The 21,711-nt window shown below is 39.9% G+C and overlaps 3 protein-coding genes across 8 annotated transcripts in view; 2 read left to right on the top strand and 1 right to left on the bottom strand.

The window, feature by feature from the left end:
- Positions 1-14,753, bottom strand: part of ZFX (zinc finger protein X-linked) — a 57,840-nt gene extending 43,087 nt beyond the window's left edge. For 2 of the 6 annotated variants that reach the window (XM_049705173.1, XM_012537875.3), the window contains exon 1: positions 14,186-14,589. The gene's annotated coding sequence lies outside the window, so the exon portion shown is untranslated. Of the gene's footprint in view, positions 1-12,068; positions 13,118-13,812; positions 14,116-14,185; positions 14,591-14,734 lie in introns of those variants that run through there. The other 4 variants (XM_049705172.1, XM_033411522.2, XM_033411520.2 and 1 more) reach the window with 4 other exon arrangements.
- The window catches only part of KLHL15 (kelch like family member 15), a 475,484-nt gene that overhangs the window by 337,421 nt on the left and 116,352 nt on the right, over positions 1-21,711 (top strand). The window lies entirely within an intron of this gene.
- On the top strand, positions 4,664-5,229 carry LOC101279941 (protein tyrosine phosphatase type IVA 1-like). Its single transcript, XM_033411523.2, has one exon. The coding sequence runs from the start codon at positions 4,664-4,666 to the stop codon at positions 5,174-5,176; it is 513 nt and encodes a 170-aa protein (XP_033267414.1). The 3' UTR covers positions 5,177-5,229.

Here is a 21,711-nt window from a genome sequence, read left to right as displayed (position 1 = left end):
TGGACACCAAGCGGGGAAAGTGGCAGGGGGGTGGTAGTACTGGTGGGATGAATTGGGAGATTGGGATTGACATATATACACTAATATGTATAAAACAGATAAGTAATAAGAACGTGTTGTAGAAAAACAAAATAAAATTCAAAACTTAAAATAAAAAAACTAATTTACCGTTTTTAAAAAAACCTAACAAAAATAATGTAACCAAACTACAAACATGGTTAATTATGAATCCAAAGTGAAGTTTTTGCAAATGTGATCCATCATATAATATATATATAGACACACACGCGCGCGCACACGTGCATGCGCATACACACACAGACACCTTGACAAAGTATGGTTATTCTAGAATTCAAGGATGGAACCAAATAATGGCCCGAATTAACAGGTCAAAAAAGGAAAATCCTGATGTGCCTCAACAGATGCTGAAAAGTTGAGATTCAACATCTATTTTTTTTACTTAAACTAGTCAAATTGGAAGAGAAAGACATGTTTTTTAACAGTTAGAAAAAGTACAATAAATAGGAATGAAACCTTAGTACATGCTATCACATAGATGACCCTTGAAAACCTTATGCTAAGAAGCCAGATGCAAAAAGCCACATATTACAGGATTCCATTAATATGAAACATGAAGAATTGGCAAATCCATACAGACAGAAGGTAGACTGTCAGGGGCTGGGGGTGGGAGGTGATTGCTAATTGGGTACAGGGTTTCCTTCTGGGGGGATAAAAATGTTCTAAAATTACTGGTGATGGTAGCACAACTCTGAATCTACCAAAAAAAATCCCACTGAATTGTACACTTTTGAAGGGTGAATTTTGTAACAACTTCCTCTCAGTAAAGCTGGTTTAAAAACTACACATGCAAATCTTAAACTAGTTCATGTTACAACATGTATTTTTAGATAGGAGAATGATATCAGTATCACTTTATAACAAAAAGACATGTATTAAAACTAAGGTGAAACACTGAAAGTATTTCTTTTAAAGCCAAACTTAAGACAAGGATGCACACTAACACTATTATTATTTAAGACTGTATGGGAACTGAACTGATAGGCAATGCAATTAGATAAGATAATGAAATGCAAGATATAATTATTATTTGAAAGAAATTATATTTATTTATATATGACTTATCCAGGAAATTCAAGAGAATCAACTAAAATCTTAATATCAGAATGAATTCATAAAATGTGCTGGTTTAAAATTAATATACTTGATGGCAAAAGCTTTTTATTTTAAAGACAAAAGCTTTCTTATGTAACATTTAAAAATGTAAAATACCATTAGTAAGAGTAACTGAAAACTCTAAGTGGGATTTTTTTAATACAAATATACACAGAAATCAATCTTGCTCTTGAATATATTGGATCAGTAGTATTAATTCTCTCTTAATTAGCCTCTACATTCAATCAAAATCCCAACACACTTTCGTTGTAAATCAATTGACCTTATATATGTAGGTCTACTCTCAGACACTATTCTGTTGCATTGATCAATCTGGCCTTGCACCCACTATTTTAATCACTGCATCTTTATAATAAGCTTTAATATATGGTAGTGTAAGTTTTCCAACTTTTTTTTTCAAGACTGCCTTTGCTATTCCAGGCCCTTTGCATTTCCATATAAATCTGAGAACTGGTTTATTAAAAAAAAAAAAAAAAGAATAGTACTTCCCACTTAAGGCAGTGAGGAGCACGAAACGAGTTAGATATGTCAAGAATATAGCATCAGGACTGGCACAGAATAAGTATCCAATAAATAAAGGTGCTTTTAAAAAAAAAAAAAAAAGCAAAGCCTGTTGGGGTTTTGATTGGGACTTCGTTGAAAACTGACATGTTTATAACACTGATACTTCTTATCCATGAACATCGTATCTCTCCCCATTTATGAGTTCTTTCATTTCTCTCAGTAATGCTTTCACTAAAGGTCTTAGTAAGCTTTGTTGGGTTTATTTCAAGGTACTGGATGTTCACTGATCTTACTATAAATTGTACTACTAGCTTTTAAAACAAAATATAAAACAATCAATCAACTGTACTGGCTTTTAAATTTTATTTTCACGTTGTTTGTTGTTAATATAGAGAAATACAAATTATTAATCAATGTCCCCCAACTATAATGTAGTAAAATTAGAAATAAATGTCACTGAGGTAATAACACCCCCCAAAAAAATTTCCTTGAATTGGAAAAGTCTCAATAATTCAATGGGCAATAGGAAAATTATAAAAACCACAATATATTTAGAACTAAATAATAAAAAATCAATTCACATGAAATTCATAGTACCAGTTACAGTTCAGAGGAAATTTTATAGTTTTAAAAGCATGTAAGAGTAGAGATTAAAAACTAATGAGCTAAACTATTTACAATAGCCAGGACACAGAAGCAACCTAAGTGTCCACTGACAGATGAATGGATAAAGAAGATGTGGCACATATATACAATGGAATATCACCCAGCCATAAAAAGAAATGAAATTGAGTTATTTGTAGTGAGGTGGATGGACCTAGAGTCTGTCATACAGAGTGAAGTCAGAAAGAGAAAAACAAATACCGCATGCTAACACATATATATGGAATCTAAAAAGAAAAAAATTGGTTCTGAAGAACCTAGGGGCAGGACAGGAATAAAGACGCAGACGTAGAGAATGGACTTGAGGACACAGGGAGGGGGAAGGGTAAGCTGGGACGAAGTGAGAGTGGCATGGACATATATACACTACCAAATGTAAAACCGATAGCTAGTGGGAAGCAGCCGCAAAGCACAGGGAGATCAGCTCGGTGCTTTGTGACCACCTAGAGGGGTGGGATAGGGAGGGTGGGAGGGAGGGAGATGCAAGAGGGAAGAGATATGGGGATATATGTATATGTATAGCTGATTCACTTTGTTATACAGCAGAAACTAACACACCACTGTAAAGCAATTATACTCCAATAAACATGTTAAAACTAATGAGCTAAACTTCCAACTTAAATTTTTTAAATGTCAGAAAAAATGCAAATAAAATAGAAAGAAATATTAACCATATGGAGCAGAAACAGAAATGGTCAATAAAAAGAACTATTTGAAAAGCCTTAATATAGGCAAGTTATTGGCAGTACTCATCAGAAAAAAAAGGAACAAATTAATGGAATTAGACATTTTAAAGTCATTAGAGAAGCCTATATTTTATACCAATATATCTGAATTTTTATATTTTTCTAGAATACTGTTCATTTTGTATAAATAACAACAACTTGAGAAAAGCCAAAAATACTTATCACCATGAAACAAACTATTAATCAAAAAACAACTCACTAAAAAAGACACCAAAGACAGTTTCACAGATGACTTATAAATTTCCAGAAACAGATCATATCTATGAAATACAACTTGTTTCAAAGGAGAAGAATTATTCCGCAACACATCTTAAGAAGTTAGCATAAAAAGAAAAAGTACATGGCAATAGCAAAAGAATGCAAATATCCAGGGACTCCAAAGACAGTTTAAAATACAAAATCTATGAATACAATTCATCACACGAATAGATGCTGCAAAAACATTAAAAAAATCAACGAAAACTCTAAAATGCTAAGTAAAAGAGAACATAAACTAATAAATATCTCCTCCCTCAAAAAAAAAAAACACGAAAATATCATCCTTAATGGTAAAATATTAGAAGCACTCCATTAAAGCACGTGGACAGTGATGCCTGTTATCAATGCTTTCATGCAACTCTGTGCTAGAGGCATTAGTCAATGAAGTAGAAGAAAAAGAAAACAAACAAAAAAGAAAAAGGAGGCAAAAAGGAATGGAAAAGAAGAAATAAAACATCTTTACTCACACACACCTATTTAGAAAATACAAGAATTATAAACTGTAATAATCTATTACTCCCACATTTCATTGAATCTAAAAATACTGCCAATTTTAAGATGCATCCTTGTTTTACCTACATCTAAGAAAAATATCCTGCCAGTTAAACCGATGCTATACTTTATTATCTAGAAATTTCATTTTAGATTTATCAAGACAATTCTTTTAGACTTATTTAGACATATTTTCATCATATCCTGTGGATATATAGAAGAAAATATAGAAGCAAAAGAAATTGGGAGTCCGGTGACCCCACGGCTGCCCGTGAAGCTGCCGCCCTGGCCCTGCCACCACCGCCACCTCAGGACCGGCTGTATGATTAGGCCACAATCTTCGATGAGTAGACATATTCCTCAGTTCTGTGGTGTTCTTGGTCATACATTTATGGAGTTTCTGAAGGGCAGTGGAGATTACTGCCAGGCACAGCACAACTTCCGTGCAGACAAATGAACTGTAGAAATTCATTACTACTCTACCAAGAAGCCCCCATAAGAGTGGTTAACCTGGACACAGAAGTGTTGAACTGAAATCCACAGAGCATTTTTTACAAGAGTTCTGACCTGCATGGGGTAAAGCTCAGTGCACTTCCTTTCTATTGCCTCAGTATCACTGAATTGAAGAATTGCTGCTTCTTGTTAGGAGGTTCATTTCATTTCCCATTACTCTCAACTTCATACTCAAAAGCACTGAGAATTTCAAGTGGAGTATATTGAAGTACTCAGTTTCTTTGCATCATTCCTGTATTCAAGTTTTTAAATTCTTTCATAAACCTACTGAGTTTTTTTTTAACTAAATTAACATGGCTCGAATGAACCACCCAGCTCCTGTGGAAGTCACTTATAAGAACATGAGATTTCTTAATCCAACCAATGCGACCTTAAACAAATTTATAGAGGAACTTAAGAAGTATGGAGTTACCACAACAGCAAGAATATGTGAAGCAACTTATGACACTACTCTTGCGGAGAAAGAAGGCATCCATGTTCTCGATTGGCCTTTTCATGATGGCGCACCACCATTTAACCAGACTGTTGATGATTGGTTAAGTCTCGTGACAATTAACTTCCACGAAGACCCTGGTTGTTGTATTGCCGTTCATTGTGTTGCAGGCCTTGGGAGAGGTCCAGTGCTTGTCGCCCTAGCATTAATTGAAGGTGGAATGAAATATGAAGATGCAATACAGTTGATAAGACAAAAGCAGCGTGGAGCTTTCAACAGCAAGCAACTTTTGTATTTGGAGAAGTATCGTCCTAAAATGCGGCTGCGCTTCAAAAACTCCAATGGTCATAGGAACAACTGTTGCTTTCAATAAAACTGGGGTGCCTGATGCCATTGCTTGGAAGTGGAACCTAGACAGGACGGAATTTGTTGTACATGTTAGCCAGCACGATGGCTTCATGAAGTCTGATGAAGCTTCCACAGGAGTGTCGAAAAGCAGTTTTACCAGGCCACAAGCCTGGCAGAATTGCAACTTCTGTGTCTGGGTTATGATCAACCTCCTTGGACACACAGCAAAGGATTCTTGCTGTTCAGCATTTAAAATGTGCTTATTATCGTTTGTACCAATTGACCTTTTCTGAAATCATGCAGTATTGAGTCATGTCTTTAAATCTGTTTCCATGCCAGAATCTTATCAATATATAAGAAATTTAGAAAGACTAGGTGCCGAAATACCCAGCACAATACTTATATATTTTTAGTATCACATAGAACTAAAATCCCAGGAACTAAGAAAACTCTGGACCTTATGTGGTTTATTCCTTCCATCATTTCAAACATAGAAAGTAGGGCCTATAATGTTATTTGCTCACAATATGTTTAGGTCTTCCACATTCATACCAGTATACATCAGATTTGCTCATTTTGGTTTTTTGTAATTAACCAAGTCTTACAGTGATTATTTAATGTCTTTCTATAAATGTCATTTTGTGCTGTTATAGAAGACCTCCATTTTGAAAATCTACATTGTAAAAGAAGCACACGTCTTTAATGTCTCCAGACAAAAAAGCCTTACAGTTAATTTCAGTGTTTGCACTTTGGGGTACAATCTACAGGGAGGGCCTGAAAAAAGAATGGGAGGGGGCTATTAAATATTTTTAGTAAAATGTTGCCTTTGTCTTGTGCAGAACATGTAGAATATGTGCTTTAACTTAGTAAATTTTTTCTTTTTTTTTTTTTTTTGCGGTATGTGGGCCTCTCACTGTTGTGGCCTCTCCCGTTGCGGAGCACAGGCTCCGGACGCACAGGCTCAGCGGCCATGGCTCACGGGCCCAGCCTCAGCGGCCATGGCTCACGGGCCCAGCCGCTCCGCGGCATGTGGGATCTTCCCGGACCGGGGCACGAACCTGTGTCCCCTGCATCGGCAGGCGGACTCTCAACCACTGCGCCACCAGGGAAGCCCAGTAAATATTTTTTAAAAGGTGGAAATACTTTGTTATTGTAGCTAGAACAATTCTTAATCATAAAATTTCTGAAATTCTTGTAATTTTTTTCAAACTTATCTGAAGTTGTTTACCATTTTATTTTTGTTTGAAGTGTGATTCCCAACCTCTCTTGGAAAAAAAAAAAAAGGGTTTCTGCTAATGAATTGAGCAGACATTTAATATTTTATATGCCTTTTGAGCTGCGTAACTTAATATTTGGATAATTGACAATTTGTTTTATTATGTAATTGATAAAATGGTGATGTGTATTAACATTAGCTCAACCATACATTTATACTGTCTGCGAACATGTGGTTATAGTTCTGCGGGGGAAATAATTTGTCACTGTTCACCAGCTTGTAAAAATCTAGTGTGAGAGCTTAAACATTAAATAAATGATGAAATGCAAAAAAAAAAAGAAAGAAATTGGTAGAGTATTCCTAAAACTTCACATTCAGGGTCCTACTATGGAATGCTTTTCTACTCAAAGCTATTCAATCTTTCCTAACAATATTGTTCTCTACCAACAAGAGTGCTGCTGATGCAACATTTCTTAAAATGCTCCATAATTATCTATGTGATTTTCTTTCCAGTAAGACACCCACCTCACAATTCCTTCTGCCTTCAGTTGTATTGTTGGGTGTGAAATTAAAACACAACAATGCACATACTCATTTGAGTGATGACAAAATGAAGAGTCTTGACCAAGTATGTGCATGTAAAAACAATAACTACATCATGACTGCTACCTGGACAACACTGATTATAGGACACCATCAAACAAAGATCTGTATGAACCTCTGTCATATTAAAATGGGGGCGGGATGTACTTCAGAATCTATGAAATATGGTAATACGAAAGTTCAGCAAGCTTACATGATGAATACAGAAACAGTATCTAAAAGAAAATCCTATTCACAATAACAAAAATTATACAAATTTTTTTCTAGCAAAAAATCTAACAAAAGTTGTGCAAGAGCTTTATGAAAAGCAGTAGAATATGCCCAGATTCAGACCCCAGCTCCACTACTTAGCATACATCTGTAAGTATCTACATATTATTCTATAAATATGATGCAAATACAATAAAAATCCAACAGTTTTTCATAGAAACCAACAAACTGACCCAAAAATAAACAAAGGAAGGAAAATAGCTTTAAAACTCCAAAGAAACAAAACACTTATTAAGATTTAACTATAAAGCTATCACTGTTAAATCAGAGTGGTATAGGTATATAGTCAAACAGACCCATGAAATCAGAAGAAAGTAGAAACAGATGTATATATGTGAGAATACGATAAACTTCACAAGTTGCATTACAAATTAGTGAGGAGAAAGGCTGAACTACTTGGCAAATTCATATTAAAAAGATAAAATCAGGGGGCTTTCCTGGTGGCACAGTGGTTGAGAATCTCTCTGCTAATGCAGGGGACACGGGTTCGAGCCCTGGTCTCTGAGGATCCCACATGCCGCAGAGCAACTAGGCCCATGAGCCACAACTACTAAGCCTGCGCGTCTGGAGCCTGTGCTCTGCAACAAGAGAGGCCACGACAGTGAGACGCCCGCGCACTGCGATGAAGGGTGGCCCCCGCTTGCCACAACTAGAGAAAGCCCTTGCAGAGAAACGAAGACCCAACGCAGCAAAAAAAAAAATTAATAAATTAATAAACTACCCCCAACATCTTCATTATTTTTTTATTTTTTTTTTTTTTTGTGGTACGCGAGTCTCTCACTGTTGTGGCCTCTCCCGTTGCGGAGCACAGGCTCCGGACGCGCAGGCTCAGCGGCCATGGCTCATGGGCTCAGCCGCTCCACGGCATGTGGGATCTTCCCAGACTGGGGCACGAACCCGTATCCCCTGCATCCGCAGGCGGACTCTCAACCACTGAGCCACCAGGGAGGCTCCCAACATCTTCTTTAAAAAATAAATAAATAAATAAAGATAAAATCAGATCCGTATATCACACAATAGAGAAAAAAATTCCAGATGAATTAATGACCTAAATATGAAAAAGCACAGTATCATTATGACCTTGGGGCAGGAGAATAATTTCTTGCAGATACAAGAAAACATAAACCATAAATGAAAAAGAACTGAGGAAACTGACTACTTTCACATTAAAAAGTCCTACACAAAAAAATATTCCATAAACAAAGCTAAAGAATAAGCCAGACTAGGAAATGGTATTTTCAGTGTATAAAACTACAGGCCATTAGAATTCAGAATATAAAAATAACCATAAACCAATGAGAAAAAGGCAACAGTCCAATAAAAAATGGACCAAGGATAGGCACAAGCAAGTCATAGAAAACTCAAATGGCTAATAATACGTGGGAAAAAAGGCTCAACAACACGAGTAATCTAAGAAATGCAAAAGGAAAACAGCAATGAGATACCATTTATACCTAAAAGATTGGAAAAAACTGCAAAGTCTAATCTTTTGGCAGTGGTCTGGAGAAACAGAGGCTCATACACAGCTGATGGGCGTGTCGAATGGAACACAATTTGACATTTGGCAATTCCCAGTAAAGTTGACAAATGCACAGACTCTTGAATGTAGCGACTCTACTTCTATAATCCCAAGAGAGAAGAACCCCATATAAGGATGCTCACAACAACACTGTCTGAAATTGCAGAAAACTGCTAACAACCTAATGGCCCCTCCCTAAGAATAGATAAATAAACCACAGTATATTTATACATTAAAATACAAGTAAAATGAATGAACCAGATCAGTAGTTTTCAAACTTCTTGGACTTAGGACCTCTTTACACTCAAAAATTGAGGACCTCAAAGAGTTTTTGTTTATGTGGGTTCTATCTAGAGATGTTTATATTAGAAATTAAATCTGAGACACCTTAAAAGTATTCATAAAAAATAAACCCACTGTATATAAACATGAACATTTTAAAATAACTATTTTTCAAAACAAAAAATTGTGAAAGGAGTAGCACTGTTTTACATTTCTGCAAATCTCTTCAAGGACAGGCTTAATAGAGGACAGCTGGATTCCTGTAACTGCCTCTGTGTTCAATCTATCATGACATCACATTTCGTGGAGGCTCTGTACAGTACTTGTGCAGTGTACAAAAGAATGAGGCTGGAAGAATATCAGGGATCCCTGGGAATTCCTGGAGCACACTCTTGAGAACCGCTAAACTAGATCTACATACAACATAAATAAATCTCAAAAACACATTGCTAAGTGAAAAAATATATATATAAAATGATAAACACAGTATGATACCATTTATGTAAAGTTAAAACACATAAAGCAGTACTTGACATTGTTTGTGGTACATACATATTAGGACAGTGGTCATTTCTGGCAAAGAAAAGACAGGAATGGGATAGGGAGGCACTCTTCAATCTGTGAGGTTTTCTTTCTTTAAATACACAAAAAGTTATGAAGCAAATATGTAATAAAATATTAATATCTGTTAAATCTGGGCAATACCTGCTTTTCAGTAATTCTGAAATATTTCATAATTTTAAATATTTTTTCAATCCTAATGGCTGTATTCTTCAAGGCCACGTAGCTTCCTTAAAATGTCACCTCCCTTTGAGTAAAATATAGTTACAAGATTCCTGGATTTTATAAAAAGTTCTTTGGAAAACTAATTTGACAGGACTAAGTATACACTGGCCATATTAACCCCAAGCTTAAGCGCTGGGGGCAGGGTCTACTCAGCTTATGTGGCATATGCCTTACTACACACACCCCTTGCTCAAAGGATACAGTGACTAGACAGATGCTTGAATAGTTGAAAACGATTCAACTACACAAAATTCTCTGCACCCCAAAATTGAGAGAATTGCTTTTAGATTACTGTCATTACCATGTACCAGGTAATGCTCTGGGACAAGGATAAATGAGAACCTGTCTCTACATCCAGAGTTTAGAAAAGATAACAAAAATACAAATACACAGCTAAAATATAAAAGGTTAAATGCTATATTAAAACATACCTACATTGTTATATGAGACAGAAGAATGAGCCTGGAAAAATGATGGTGCCATAAACAGAAAGAAAGCTAGAAGCAGGAGCTGTTTTAGGGGCTCTGCGTTTAAAAAAAAAGTTTTTTTCCCAATAAATAGTACTGGGCATCTACTATGTTCCAGATAAATTTGGTTTCAGCCATGTTGAGACAGTAAGACACCTGAAAGGAGGTGGTCAGTAGGCAATGCTAGAGAAACTAGAGAGGATGGGCATGGTAAAGGGCACCAAAACCATGCAAGAAGATTCAAGAGAACAGGATAGACAACTGACCTTGAGGAAAATCCCATAACAGAAGGCAGAGAAAGTATAGAGTTTCTGAAACAAAGAACACTTTTATATAACACACCTGCTGACATGCTGTAGCAGTCTCCCAATTTGGGAAACAGCGGATCTAGGAAAAGTGGAATGAAAAGAAATGAAAACGCTGGTGAAAGGAGAGATAAGACAGCTGAGGTTTTTGTAAGATGAGCAAACCTAGGAATGTTTATAAGGAGAGGAAAAGGCATCAGCAGAGTTAGAGGGCAATGATGCAAGTGGCAGAATCACACTGACAGAGCTCCATCCTTTGGGACCAGTGGATCCCACAGGCAGAGCATCTGGGCCTGAAGGAGGCCAATTCTTCCCACAAGTGAAGAACAGGAGGACAGCCTAGGGAGAGACAAAGGAAGAATATGAAGTGGAAGGAAGGAAATTCAATTGCTTAGATCAGATGGCTGTCTATCTTTCTGACTTAAGTAAAAGATTAGGTAATCTCTGCTGAGGCTGAGGGGTTTCAAGGACAGGTTGAGGAGTTTAAGAGTAAAAAAGAAAAAGTTTGGAATTGCCAGTGTGCATAAACACAAATAGTACAAACAAGGTCATAAGTGGCGATACAAGTCCAGGTAGGTTGAGAGAGGAAGCATTTACAAAAAGCAATATGGAAAAAAGTTTTTCTTCAATGCATTGTGAGCATGTTTTTAAAAAAGGAAACTTGCATCTATCTGAAAGATACACAAGTTAAAAACCAACACCTCATTTATCCAAGACAGTTGTTGTTCCACCAGTTTTCCAGACCACCCTTTCAGGCAAAAAGCACTTTAACTGTTTCCAACAGAAATCCTTCCAAACCATACACTCCTGTCTTAACTATACGACTGAAGTCCAACTCTTAATCTTAATCATCCACTCTTGCTGTACTGGAACATGTACTGCCGCTGCACTGCGTGTGCAGCAATACGATTCTCTTTTAGAATTCTATGTCTTTCCCACCTGTCAAGACATAAAGCAACTGGTTCTTTCAAGTTTACGTTTACCTTTACCATCTCAAGGACCACAGAGTGCTTTAGCAACTTGCTTCTAGTCAGCCTCCTAGAACGCACTGTGTCTCAAACTTTTCTAAACCATAGCCCTTTAAGATAAACATGAGAATATTCAGTTCATTCCCTTCCCCTCACGGAGCAATCACTGCTCTGACCTGTTGCAGTTTAGGAAAAATAGAAAAACTGAAACAACTTTCTGGTGAATACTTATGCTACCTATAAACTTACGTATCATAAAATTCTAGGAAGCACATTCCCAAAATGAGCATCGAGAATAGTTCAAATATTAATCAAAACATGAGAAGGCTTAGCTTAGTAAACAGCCTTAGTTATTACCCTCTTAATCAAAAAGGTGGTTCCTCTCACCACATGGAAAAACAGGGATTCCAAAAAGACCACCTGAAGGCTGCTGCCTTCTTAATCATCGCTCTTCTACTTTTCAAAACCGACTTGTTTAAAAATTACCATGGAGATACTTACAGGCTCATTCCTCATTTTCGTGAAGTAACCCACAGCACTCGTCCTGTAATTTTCAACCACGGTAAATGAAAAGCTAGAAACCCCTCCCCATTTGTTGACTACAGAGATTATAATAACTCTTGAGCAAAAAATTACTTGGAGTGAGAAATTAGGACAGAAAAAAGGAGCAGCTGCCTACTAGATATGGATTGTTGAAAAAGTAGCAAAATTGTCTGAACTTCTGCACATTCTTGATAATCATTCCTGCAGTGAAACACTGGTTGTTACTCTATCTCTCAACTTTGAAACTTCCTAGGCCAATGGAAGGGCTAAGTGACTATAAAGCCGGGCTCAGGTGTGTCATCACTCTACTACTTGAGGGCTCCCTGGCCTCCCCCATTGAGTATAAGCCCCTCCACCTGGAAAGCAAGCTCCATCCACCTTATTTAGCCACCACTCCCCTATCTACACCGTCTACTCCAGCCAAAGTACACATACTTGCTGTTTTCTGAAGAAGCTTCACCCTTGAAATGCCCTTTCCCCACCTCCACCTTAGTCTAATAAAGTCCTACCCATCCTTCAGTAACCTTCTCGAAATGTCACCTAACCTCGTTTTCCTCTGAAACCCCAATAATTGGCTGTACCTTCCCGGCAGCACTTCAGTGCATTTCACCTCATCTCATCTGCCTCTGAACAACGAACTTCTTGGAGCCACCGTCTGCATTACAAGAACCTTTTGATCTTTCGTAGCACCTAGCACCGCGTTCAGAGTAGTGTAGTATGCAATCAAAACTACTTTAAGGAGTGGAATTCCACCTTAGAATTTTTCAAATCAAATAGAGAAACTAAATACCATACCAGGTACAGGAACAATAAATACTGCATCACATTACGTTGTCCTTCAATAAGAAAATAAAACCTTCTGCCCTTTTCTTACTTCTGAAAAAAAGTAAATACTACCAACAGATCGCTAATAGCTTAAATGCACCTTTTCTAGAAAGTTGTTTCCAAATTAATGAAATTCAAACGACTCCGTAAAATTTTTACTTCTCCGTTTCCGTGCTGTGCAATTTGCACTTTTCCCCTTACTACGTGAAAGAGTGAGAACTTCTTTCCTATCCATTTAAAAATTTTTCTTTCTTTCTTTACTCGAAAAGGCAGTGGCTCTTGCAAAACAACCGCATCTAAAGCACTCTAATTCACGTGTGACTTTGCCGAGGTAAAAATAAAATGTCTTGGGGTCCCACTTGCCGTGGTGAGTCCACATGCCTCGGCGGACCCTCAAGTGACCTGTAACAAGCACGGGGGAAAGGCGCGGGGCCGGGGACGCTGAGTAACGAGATTGCCCCAGCGCCTGAGAGCCGACGAAGGCCGCCTGCGGCAGCTCGACTAAAATGCAGCGGAAGCAGCAGCTAGTCACGGGTGCTGCGGTAGGCAGGGCAGGAAGGTGGCGCTGCCGCCGAGCGCCTACAGCCCGAGCGCACTTCATGGCGGCGAGGGCAATGGCCGCTGTGGGGAGCGAGCACGCCCCTCCGCGCGCACACGCTGCCGTGCCGGGCCTCCGGGACCCGTCACCGGAGCCGCCGCCACCGCCGCCGCCCGCTCTCCGACCCCCCCTTACGGGCTGTAGCGGAATTTTCTCTTCAGACGCCGCCTTCAAGATGGCGGCTCCCCCTCCCAGCAACCCCCTCAATCGTCCCCTGCAGCAGGCGCCGAGCCGCCGCCATCTTGTCCCCCGTCCCTCCCCCCCCTCACCGATATTTACATAGCGAAAATCGGCCCGGCCGGCCTGCGGCCTTCACCTCACGCCTGCAGCCTTCGCCTCTTTGCCAGGCCTCGCCCCCGCGCAGTGCCCCGGGCCGGCCGCGGCACCGACCCGGGGCCCCTCGGCCGCGTCCCGGGCCACCGGCCGACCCTCCCCCAACCCCCGCCCGTTTGCGGAGCGCGGCTTCGCCGCCGCTCGGGGCAGCCGGGCTCCTCCCCGGGCCTAACTGCGGCCTCCTTGGGGCCTGCTCGGCGCCGCGCGCCACACCGCCCGGCCTAGCGCGGAAGGGCGCCACGCGGGCCGCCGACCAGGCCGGGACCAGGCCCCTGCGCGCGCGCTAGGCCCCGCGGCCGCGGCGGCGCCCGGAACTCACCGGACGGGCGTGCGGGCGGTCGGCGACGGTGGCGGGTGCTGCAGGCCGGCCTTTCTCTGGAGCACTGGGCCGGGCTCCGGCTGGTGGGGCGGGCGGAGGGAGGGAGGAGGGGCCGAGCTCGGAGCTGACAAAAAGCGGCCCAGCTCCCCGGCACGGGCCCGCCGTCAGCACGTCACGTCACCGCCCGGGAGAGAGACCCAGGAAAATGCGGAAGGGTACATAGGCCCCCTCCTTCGCCCGGTGTGTCTCCCTGGTGCTCCGGTCGGCGTGCTCACGCCCTGCAACCGGGGAGCCCAGTGGCCTCGCTGCGGCGGGGTCTCCGGCGGCCGGAGTTTCCGTGACAGCGCCCCCCTTCTTTCCACCTCCTCCGCGCTCCCGCCCGCCGCCGCCGCTACACACGCGCCGCTGCCGCCGCCTCGGCCGTAAAGCCCGCGCGGGGCCGTGGTCCGCCGACCCCGCAGAGAGGCAGGCGGCCCGCACCCGGCCCGGCCGCCCCCCACCATCTCCCGTGGGCCGCGGCCGCCCCCCGGGCCCTCCCCGGAGACCTACCGCCTCTCCGCGCCAGTCCTGGCCGAGGCGCCTGCTCGAGTTGTTTGCAGGCCCTCAGACCCCCGCCCGCAGTAAATGTGTTTTCTTCATCCCCGTGGCTGGAGAAGAAGATAAATTTAGCAACCCCCGCCGTCCCCTGCCTTCGCTTAAAAAAAAAAAAATCTTTGAAATAAAATGAAAATAGGCTTGCCAGTCTAAATGGGTGCGTGGGCAAAAGGAGGGGGAGAAGGGTTATCCTAGAGCACCTACCAAACCGTTTAATTTTTTTTCTAAATAAGCGTTCAATCAGAGAACCTAATTGATTTTATTAGTTTACGGCGGAAAAAATAAGGGTTACGTTTTGAAACTGGTTTCGCACATTGCAATGAACACGAATTTTTAGTGTATATTTTCTCTATAACCGTGTTTCAAAGTAGGAGAGTCTATGAAATATGTCTTGTGTGATTGCTTCATAAATAATGAAATTTTCACATTCTTTAATAAATACAGAGGGAGGAGCAGAATTGGGATTTGGGTGTTTTTTACAAACTACTTAAGTCTTTCAAAGTTTAAAAAGACTTAGGAGAGAAAGAAAAACATGTATTTGAGTAGATAAAACATTTATCAACCCCAAAAATGTGTATTTTGCATTTTCGTTACTGAAATTTTTATGCTCTTTCCATACTGAACTTGGAACCCAAATTATGTTTAAAACTTACTAGTTAAACGTTAAATGATGTAGCCTTTACATTAATCCGAATCTGATATGCTTTATTTCTTCGTTTAATTCACTAAATGTTAGATAAAGATATTTCTTTTTTTTTTAATTCTTCGGCCGCACTGCGCGGCATGTGGGATCTTAGTTCCCCCATCAGGGATCAAACCCACACCCCCTGCATTGGAAGCTCGGAGTCTTAACCACTGGACCACCAGGGGAGTCCGGTAAGTATACTTCTAAAGAGTAAATAAAACAAAAGTTATAAGGCAAATAGTATATTGGTGTGAAATCTCTTCAAATACAGAGGCCTTGTATTTTAGTTTCCTGTCATAACTTTTTTAAAACTCCCAGAATGCGAGTTGTCCTTTCCCTCAGACCTCTTACAATTATAAAATTGCTTTCAAAAAGGAAAAGCAAAGGTACAGTAAGAAATTATCTCTGAGGGACTTCCCTGGTGGTCCAGTGGTTAAGAATCCGCCTGCCAATGCAGGGGACACGGGTTTGAACACTGGTCCGGGAAGATCACACATGCCTCGAAGCAACTAAGCCCGTGCGCCACCACTACTGAGCCTGCGCTCTAAAGCCCGCGAGGCACAACTACTGAAGCCCGCGCGCCTAGAGCCCGTGCTCCGCAACAAGAGAAGCCACCGCAATGAGAAGCCCGCGCACCGCAATGAAGAGTAGCCCCCGCTCGCCGCAACTAGAAGAAGCCCGCGCACAACAACGAAGACCCAATGCAGCCATAAATAAATAAATAAATAAATTTTTAAATGTAGTAAAAAAGAAGTAATCTCTGAGAAAGTACTTGATGGTAAATTTCCTCTCAAGGCTTTAACCTTGATTTTTTTCAAGCAATTAAATGATAAATAACATGTCTTCATCATTTATAGAAAATTCCACTGGGCTGTGATATAGACTATTCACAGAAAGGTAAATAAAACTAATATTTTTTCAAGTAAAAAAAAAGAAATAGCTTGTATACCTACACTAATGTGATTTCAAAATATTGATAACCAGCGTTTAAGTACTTTCCAAGGGCTTCCTTTTAATGCTATGGCATGTCAAGGACGGGGTCTCATCAACCATGTAACTGTAAGCAACATGAACACAACCTAATGTCAGCATTCTTGTTAGGTCTTCCATAATTACCATCAAATACTTCTGCATTCTTGTTAGTTCTTCCATAATTACCATCAAATACTTCTAAGTCCACTAGCACTTAAGAAAAAAGTGTCAAGGAACATAAACAAAAAAGATGTTTGCTCAATTTACAAAACCAGAAGTAGTTTAGGTATCGATACTTTTAAAGAGCCTTTTGCCATTACTTTTCATCCATAAAGAGACTTAACTTTGATGGGAAAAAAGGAAAGGATGGCCTAGTTCTATTAATTATATTAAATAAACCATTACTGGAGTCCAACAAAGATTATTCTATAGATGACTGTACAGATGAGGTCAGCTATACTTTTTTTTTGCGTTTTATAAAAGGGAAAATAATTTGTACTTCAAATCCATTTATGGAAGGCTGTAAAAAACAGTGTATGATAAAAATCATTTTACTGGAATTACATTTAATATAAAATTCTTGTGTGATAGAAGTGAAGGCTCAAAGGAAGTGTGAACAGCAGAGATCAGGAATTGTTCGATGTAATAAAACACAATATAGGTTGTGAAAATATTCACAGTAGGACCTTGAAGAGACCTAAAATCACTGAAAGCATTTGGTAATCAAGCACTAAGTGATTAAGCCCCTGACACCTTGCACTTAAAGGACCTACTGCAGCCTCTCTTGCATTGATACTTCTCTTGTTTTAGTATTAGGGACCTAGAGAATTCTGAGCAGAGGGAGTAAAAAGATGTGGTGCTTGCCCTTGGGGAACTCAGGATAAGGAGGCTGTGTATGGCTGAATACAAACATTCTTAAGTGCTTTCATTTTCTCACCTAAATAAACACACAATAAAGTGAAATTTTATTTAGGGAGATTGAGAGCAGAACATTTCAAAGGCATATGCTGTGAATACAAAATAGATGGTTTCAAAGCAGCGAAAGGGATTTTGGTTATGTGCTAAAATTTATTTGTTCCTTCAGAGCTGTTAATGTATATTAGATAGTTAAAAGCAACTACTCAAGGTTTTGACAGTGTTTTAATAACTTAACTAAAAATCCCTGACATGTTTATAGGTCCTTGAGCCAGGAATAATACAAGGCCTTTCAATCATTTTTCCAGAAAAAGATTATTCAGAAAAGAAGCTGTTAAAAAAAGAATAAAAGAAGCTGTTGCTTTTCATTCCTCATCACTGACTGATGGAAATCCAAATAAGAAACAATAAATTATTAGCTTATGAGAAATATAGACCTTCTTGAATAAAGTTGTGGTAATTCATTACATTATATCCCAAAGGTTAAAAAAATATTTACTTTCCCCTAGAGAGACCATAGTTTTATTCAACTAAGCATGCCCTATAAAAATTTACCATTTATCTGGTACTTGATACTTATCTTAACATGAGCAAGTTGCATCATGTTGGAATTCAGCTGACTATAATTAATGCCAAGTAAGAATTTTTACTCTGAGTCTTTAAACCACACACACACTCCCCAAGGGAAATAATTTTAAAATAAACAATGACTGACAATTAGGTGGTTTTTGAACAGTACTTTTCACACGAATCATCAGTTGAATAAGACATTGTTTAATTCCTGAAAATCACCAATAGCTAAATTCTACTTCATGGATTATAAATCACAGGACACAGCAAACAAATTAGCTCCACTAAAGAGGTGAAAATCAATATATGAGGTCTAGAATAACCAGTAATAATGAGCACCCCAGGCACCCAGATTGGGACCTCTATATACAATTTTCCACTAAAGGAATCAGGGTTCCTGTGATTCCTGGGCTGGAGCAGAAAAGTACAAGATGAACCAGGAATATCTCCTCATAACAGAAAGAAAAGAAAAAGTGGCAAAAGGTCTCAGGAGCCAGTTTAAAGAGGCTCCAGTTGGCTAAAGATGAAAAAATTTGAATGTTAAAAGAATAATTGCTATGGATCAAAACACATTAAGTATGCTCCTGAGTTTATAATGAGGCTTTTAAAAATGATCAACTAGGGGGCTTCCCTGGTGGCGCAGTGGTTGAGAGTCGGCCTGCCGATGCAGGGGACATGGGTTCATGCCCCGGTCCAGGAAGATCCCACATGCCGCGGAGCGGCTGGGCCCGTGAGCCATGGCCGCTGAGCCTGCGCGTCCGGAGCCTGCGCGTCCGGAGCCTGTGCTCCGCAACGGGAGAGGCCACAACACTGAGAGACCCGCGTACCGCAAAAAAAACAACAACAAAACAAACAAACAAAGAAAAAAAACAAATAAAAATGATCAACTAGGGACTTCCCTGCTGGCGCAGTGGATAAGACTCTGCGCTCCCAGTGCAGGGGGCCCAGGTTTGATTCCTGGTTGGGGAACTAGATCCCGCATGCAAGGCTGCAACTAAAGATCCTTCCTGCGGCAACAAAGATCCCGCGTGCCACAACTAAGACCTGGAGCAGCCTAAATAAATAAATATTTTAAAACTATAATAAAAATTTAAAAATAAGTAAATAAAAATGATCAGCTAGTGGTGATGGTTGCACGGCTTTGTGAGTATATAAGAAACTAGTGAATCATATACTTTAAAAGGGTGACTTTTATAGCATGTGCCTTATATCTTTTTTTTTGTCCCCCCTCCCACCTCCCTACCTCCCTGCATTATATCTTGATATCTAAAAAATGATCACCTTTGGAGAATACTAGAGAACCAACCATTATTTTGAAAACTAGTAAAGGGAAAGATCAAGTAGTACTTATCCTGTATGAACTATACCTCAGGTTAAACAAATAGTTGATGAAAGGAATATTCTTTTAATAGAAGTATTCCTACTAATACATGAAGAAGGTTTGATAGAATTAGAGTATCACCATTTTGCAACCGCTAATAAATCAACGGATCTAAGCAACAATCATCAATAGCTGCTAACCAGAGTGACAACCAGACATATGCCTCATAATTGAAGTACACAATGTACTGGCCAAAAAAATCAAACCTGAACCTGATCAACCCCCTAGCTCTTTGCCAATTTACAGGAAATGTAAGGACAGAGAAACTTACCAATGAAACAACAGGAAATGTAATCGACAAAATCTAGATGGTGGGAAACACTATGGGATCTTCTTTCTTCAACAAATAAATTATAAGGAAAAAAACATTGGAGGGAAAACCAACAGATGAGAAAAGACATAAAAAATATATCAATCAATTGAAGTATATGAACTCTATTTTAAACTTGAGTCAAACAAATAAGTATAAAAAAAATGAGACAATCAGAAAAATGTGAACACTGACTGGATTGCTATCAACACTAACTGGATAAACGCTGATATAAACAAATTATTGTTAATCTGGTATAAGTGTGAAGATGGTGTGATTATATCTTTGAGCCCTTATCTTTTAGAGATATATTATCAAAATATTTACAGATAAAATGATACACTAGGATAGATGGCCTTCAAGCTAATCTGGGAGGCTGGGGGCGGGAAAGAGGTTGAGGGTTAAGTGGGTGGGGGATATGAATGAAAGAAGATTGCCCTTGAGCAGACAGTTGTTGACGCTGTAGGATGGGCACATGGGGGCTTGATGCATTCTTCTCTTTGTGTATATATTTGAAATTTTCCATAGTAAGTTTAAAACACAAATAAACATACAAAGCAAAAATTATCTTCAAATTTCAAAGAATCTTTGGAGTAAGGCAAGCATTACAGATATTAGTTGCTTCCTTTCTCACTTTTCTGTGGACCATATAACACCACTTATTTTCAAAACAGCATAATTAAGCAATAAAATAAATAAAATTAGAACAACATTATGAAAACAGCAATGTTTTTCAATTTTGGAAGGGAACAACACCTTGCTAAAGGTGAAAATTCCTGGGCCTCAATTCCTAGAAATTCTGGGTTTTAGTAGGTACAGTATAGGGCTGAGGAATCTGCAATTTAACCAAGCCCACACACCAACAGTACTTTAAGAAATACTAGTATATCCTGGTAAGTGCCTCTTTGCCCACATTTATAAGAGTTTCTCTTGGAGTATAAAGAAGTAAAATTGCTGGATATGGTACATTTTCAATATTACTTTCCAAAATGACTGTACTAATATACATTCCCTCCAGCAGAAGAGAATTCCCAGTTCCCCATTCCTTCGCCAACTGTTGATGTGCTCATGCTTTTAAATTTTTGCCAAGAACATAACTATCTTACAGAATGACCTTTCAGCTAGCAACATTTGTTAAAGCAGCTCTTGAAAAACCTTCCACATTTTGAACAAAGACTCCTTTTTAATGACATAATTACTTTTCACCCCAAAATACATTAAATAAATATGCTAAAAGAAACGATCATTCAACCTTAAGTTTAAAGCAAAAATATTCTCACCAACTACGGACATAAGAATTCTTCTTCAGAGAATCTCATATGGAACAAATTTGAATTGTGCTCTGTGTTTACATGAACCACAAATGTTTTTTGATTGTTTTTGCATACAGACATCAAGCAAATAGAAACAAACAGCCCAAATTGAGAACAAAACAGGAAGAAGCATCTGGCAGAAATGTGGAAAGTTTCGTAATTCTCCAAAAGGTGAGGCGAGCCAAGGACACAGCAGGAATCTGACCTAGTAAAGTTAAAGTTTCAGTGAAGTGTGGACCGTGCATATAAGACTCCTAGTCCCTGGCACTGGAGCCCCCACTTTATGATAATAACATTACATTAAGGGAAAATTCACATGAAGATGAAGTAAGCAATAAAGAGAACATGATGTGATCTGGTCTGGTGATAAAGTCTGGGAAGGTTCTTGCTGTAAAGAATGACTTTGTGAGTAGACCAAAAAAACAAAAACAAAAGGATCATGAACAAAAGGGTTAAAGTGGCCTGTGCTCTGGAGCAGAGCTTCTCAAAGGTTAATGGGCACCAAATCGCCTGGGGATGTTGTGAGAAACCTCCTTGTGATGCAGTGGGTCCTGAATGGGGCCTGAGATTCTGCATTTCCTCTGAGCGCCCAGGCTAGGCCTGTGCAGCAGTGGTCTGTGGGATCCTGCAGAGCTGCCGCTCCTCCCCCGACTCTGCCTGAAGTCTGTCACTGAGAAGTCGTGTATGGCAGGTACCTGCCAGCACTGCTGCTAGAAAGACAGAGAAGCCCTGGCCCGGGAAATGGCCGAAGCCCATCTCCCCGGGGACCCCTCCGGATAAAGGGGC

This window comes from Orcinus orca, chromosome X (assembly GCF_937001465.1).
Source record: "Orcinus orca chromosome X, mOrcOrc1.1, whole genome shotgun sequence".
NCBI lineage: Eukaryota > Metazoa > Chordata > Mammalia > Artiodactyla > Delphinidae > Orcinus > Orcinus orca.
Note: the sequence above shows the minus strand (reverse complement) of the source record. Positions and strands in the feature narration are given on the sequence as shown.

What these genes read in the sequence shown, in the direction of transcription:
- LOC101279941 (XM_033411523.2), top strand. Translation starts at nt 4,664, where the DNA reads ATGGCTCGAATGAACCACCCAGCTCCTGTGGAAGTCACTTATAAGAAC.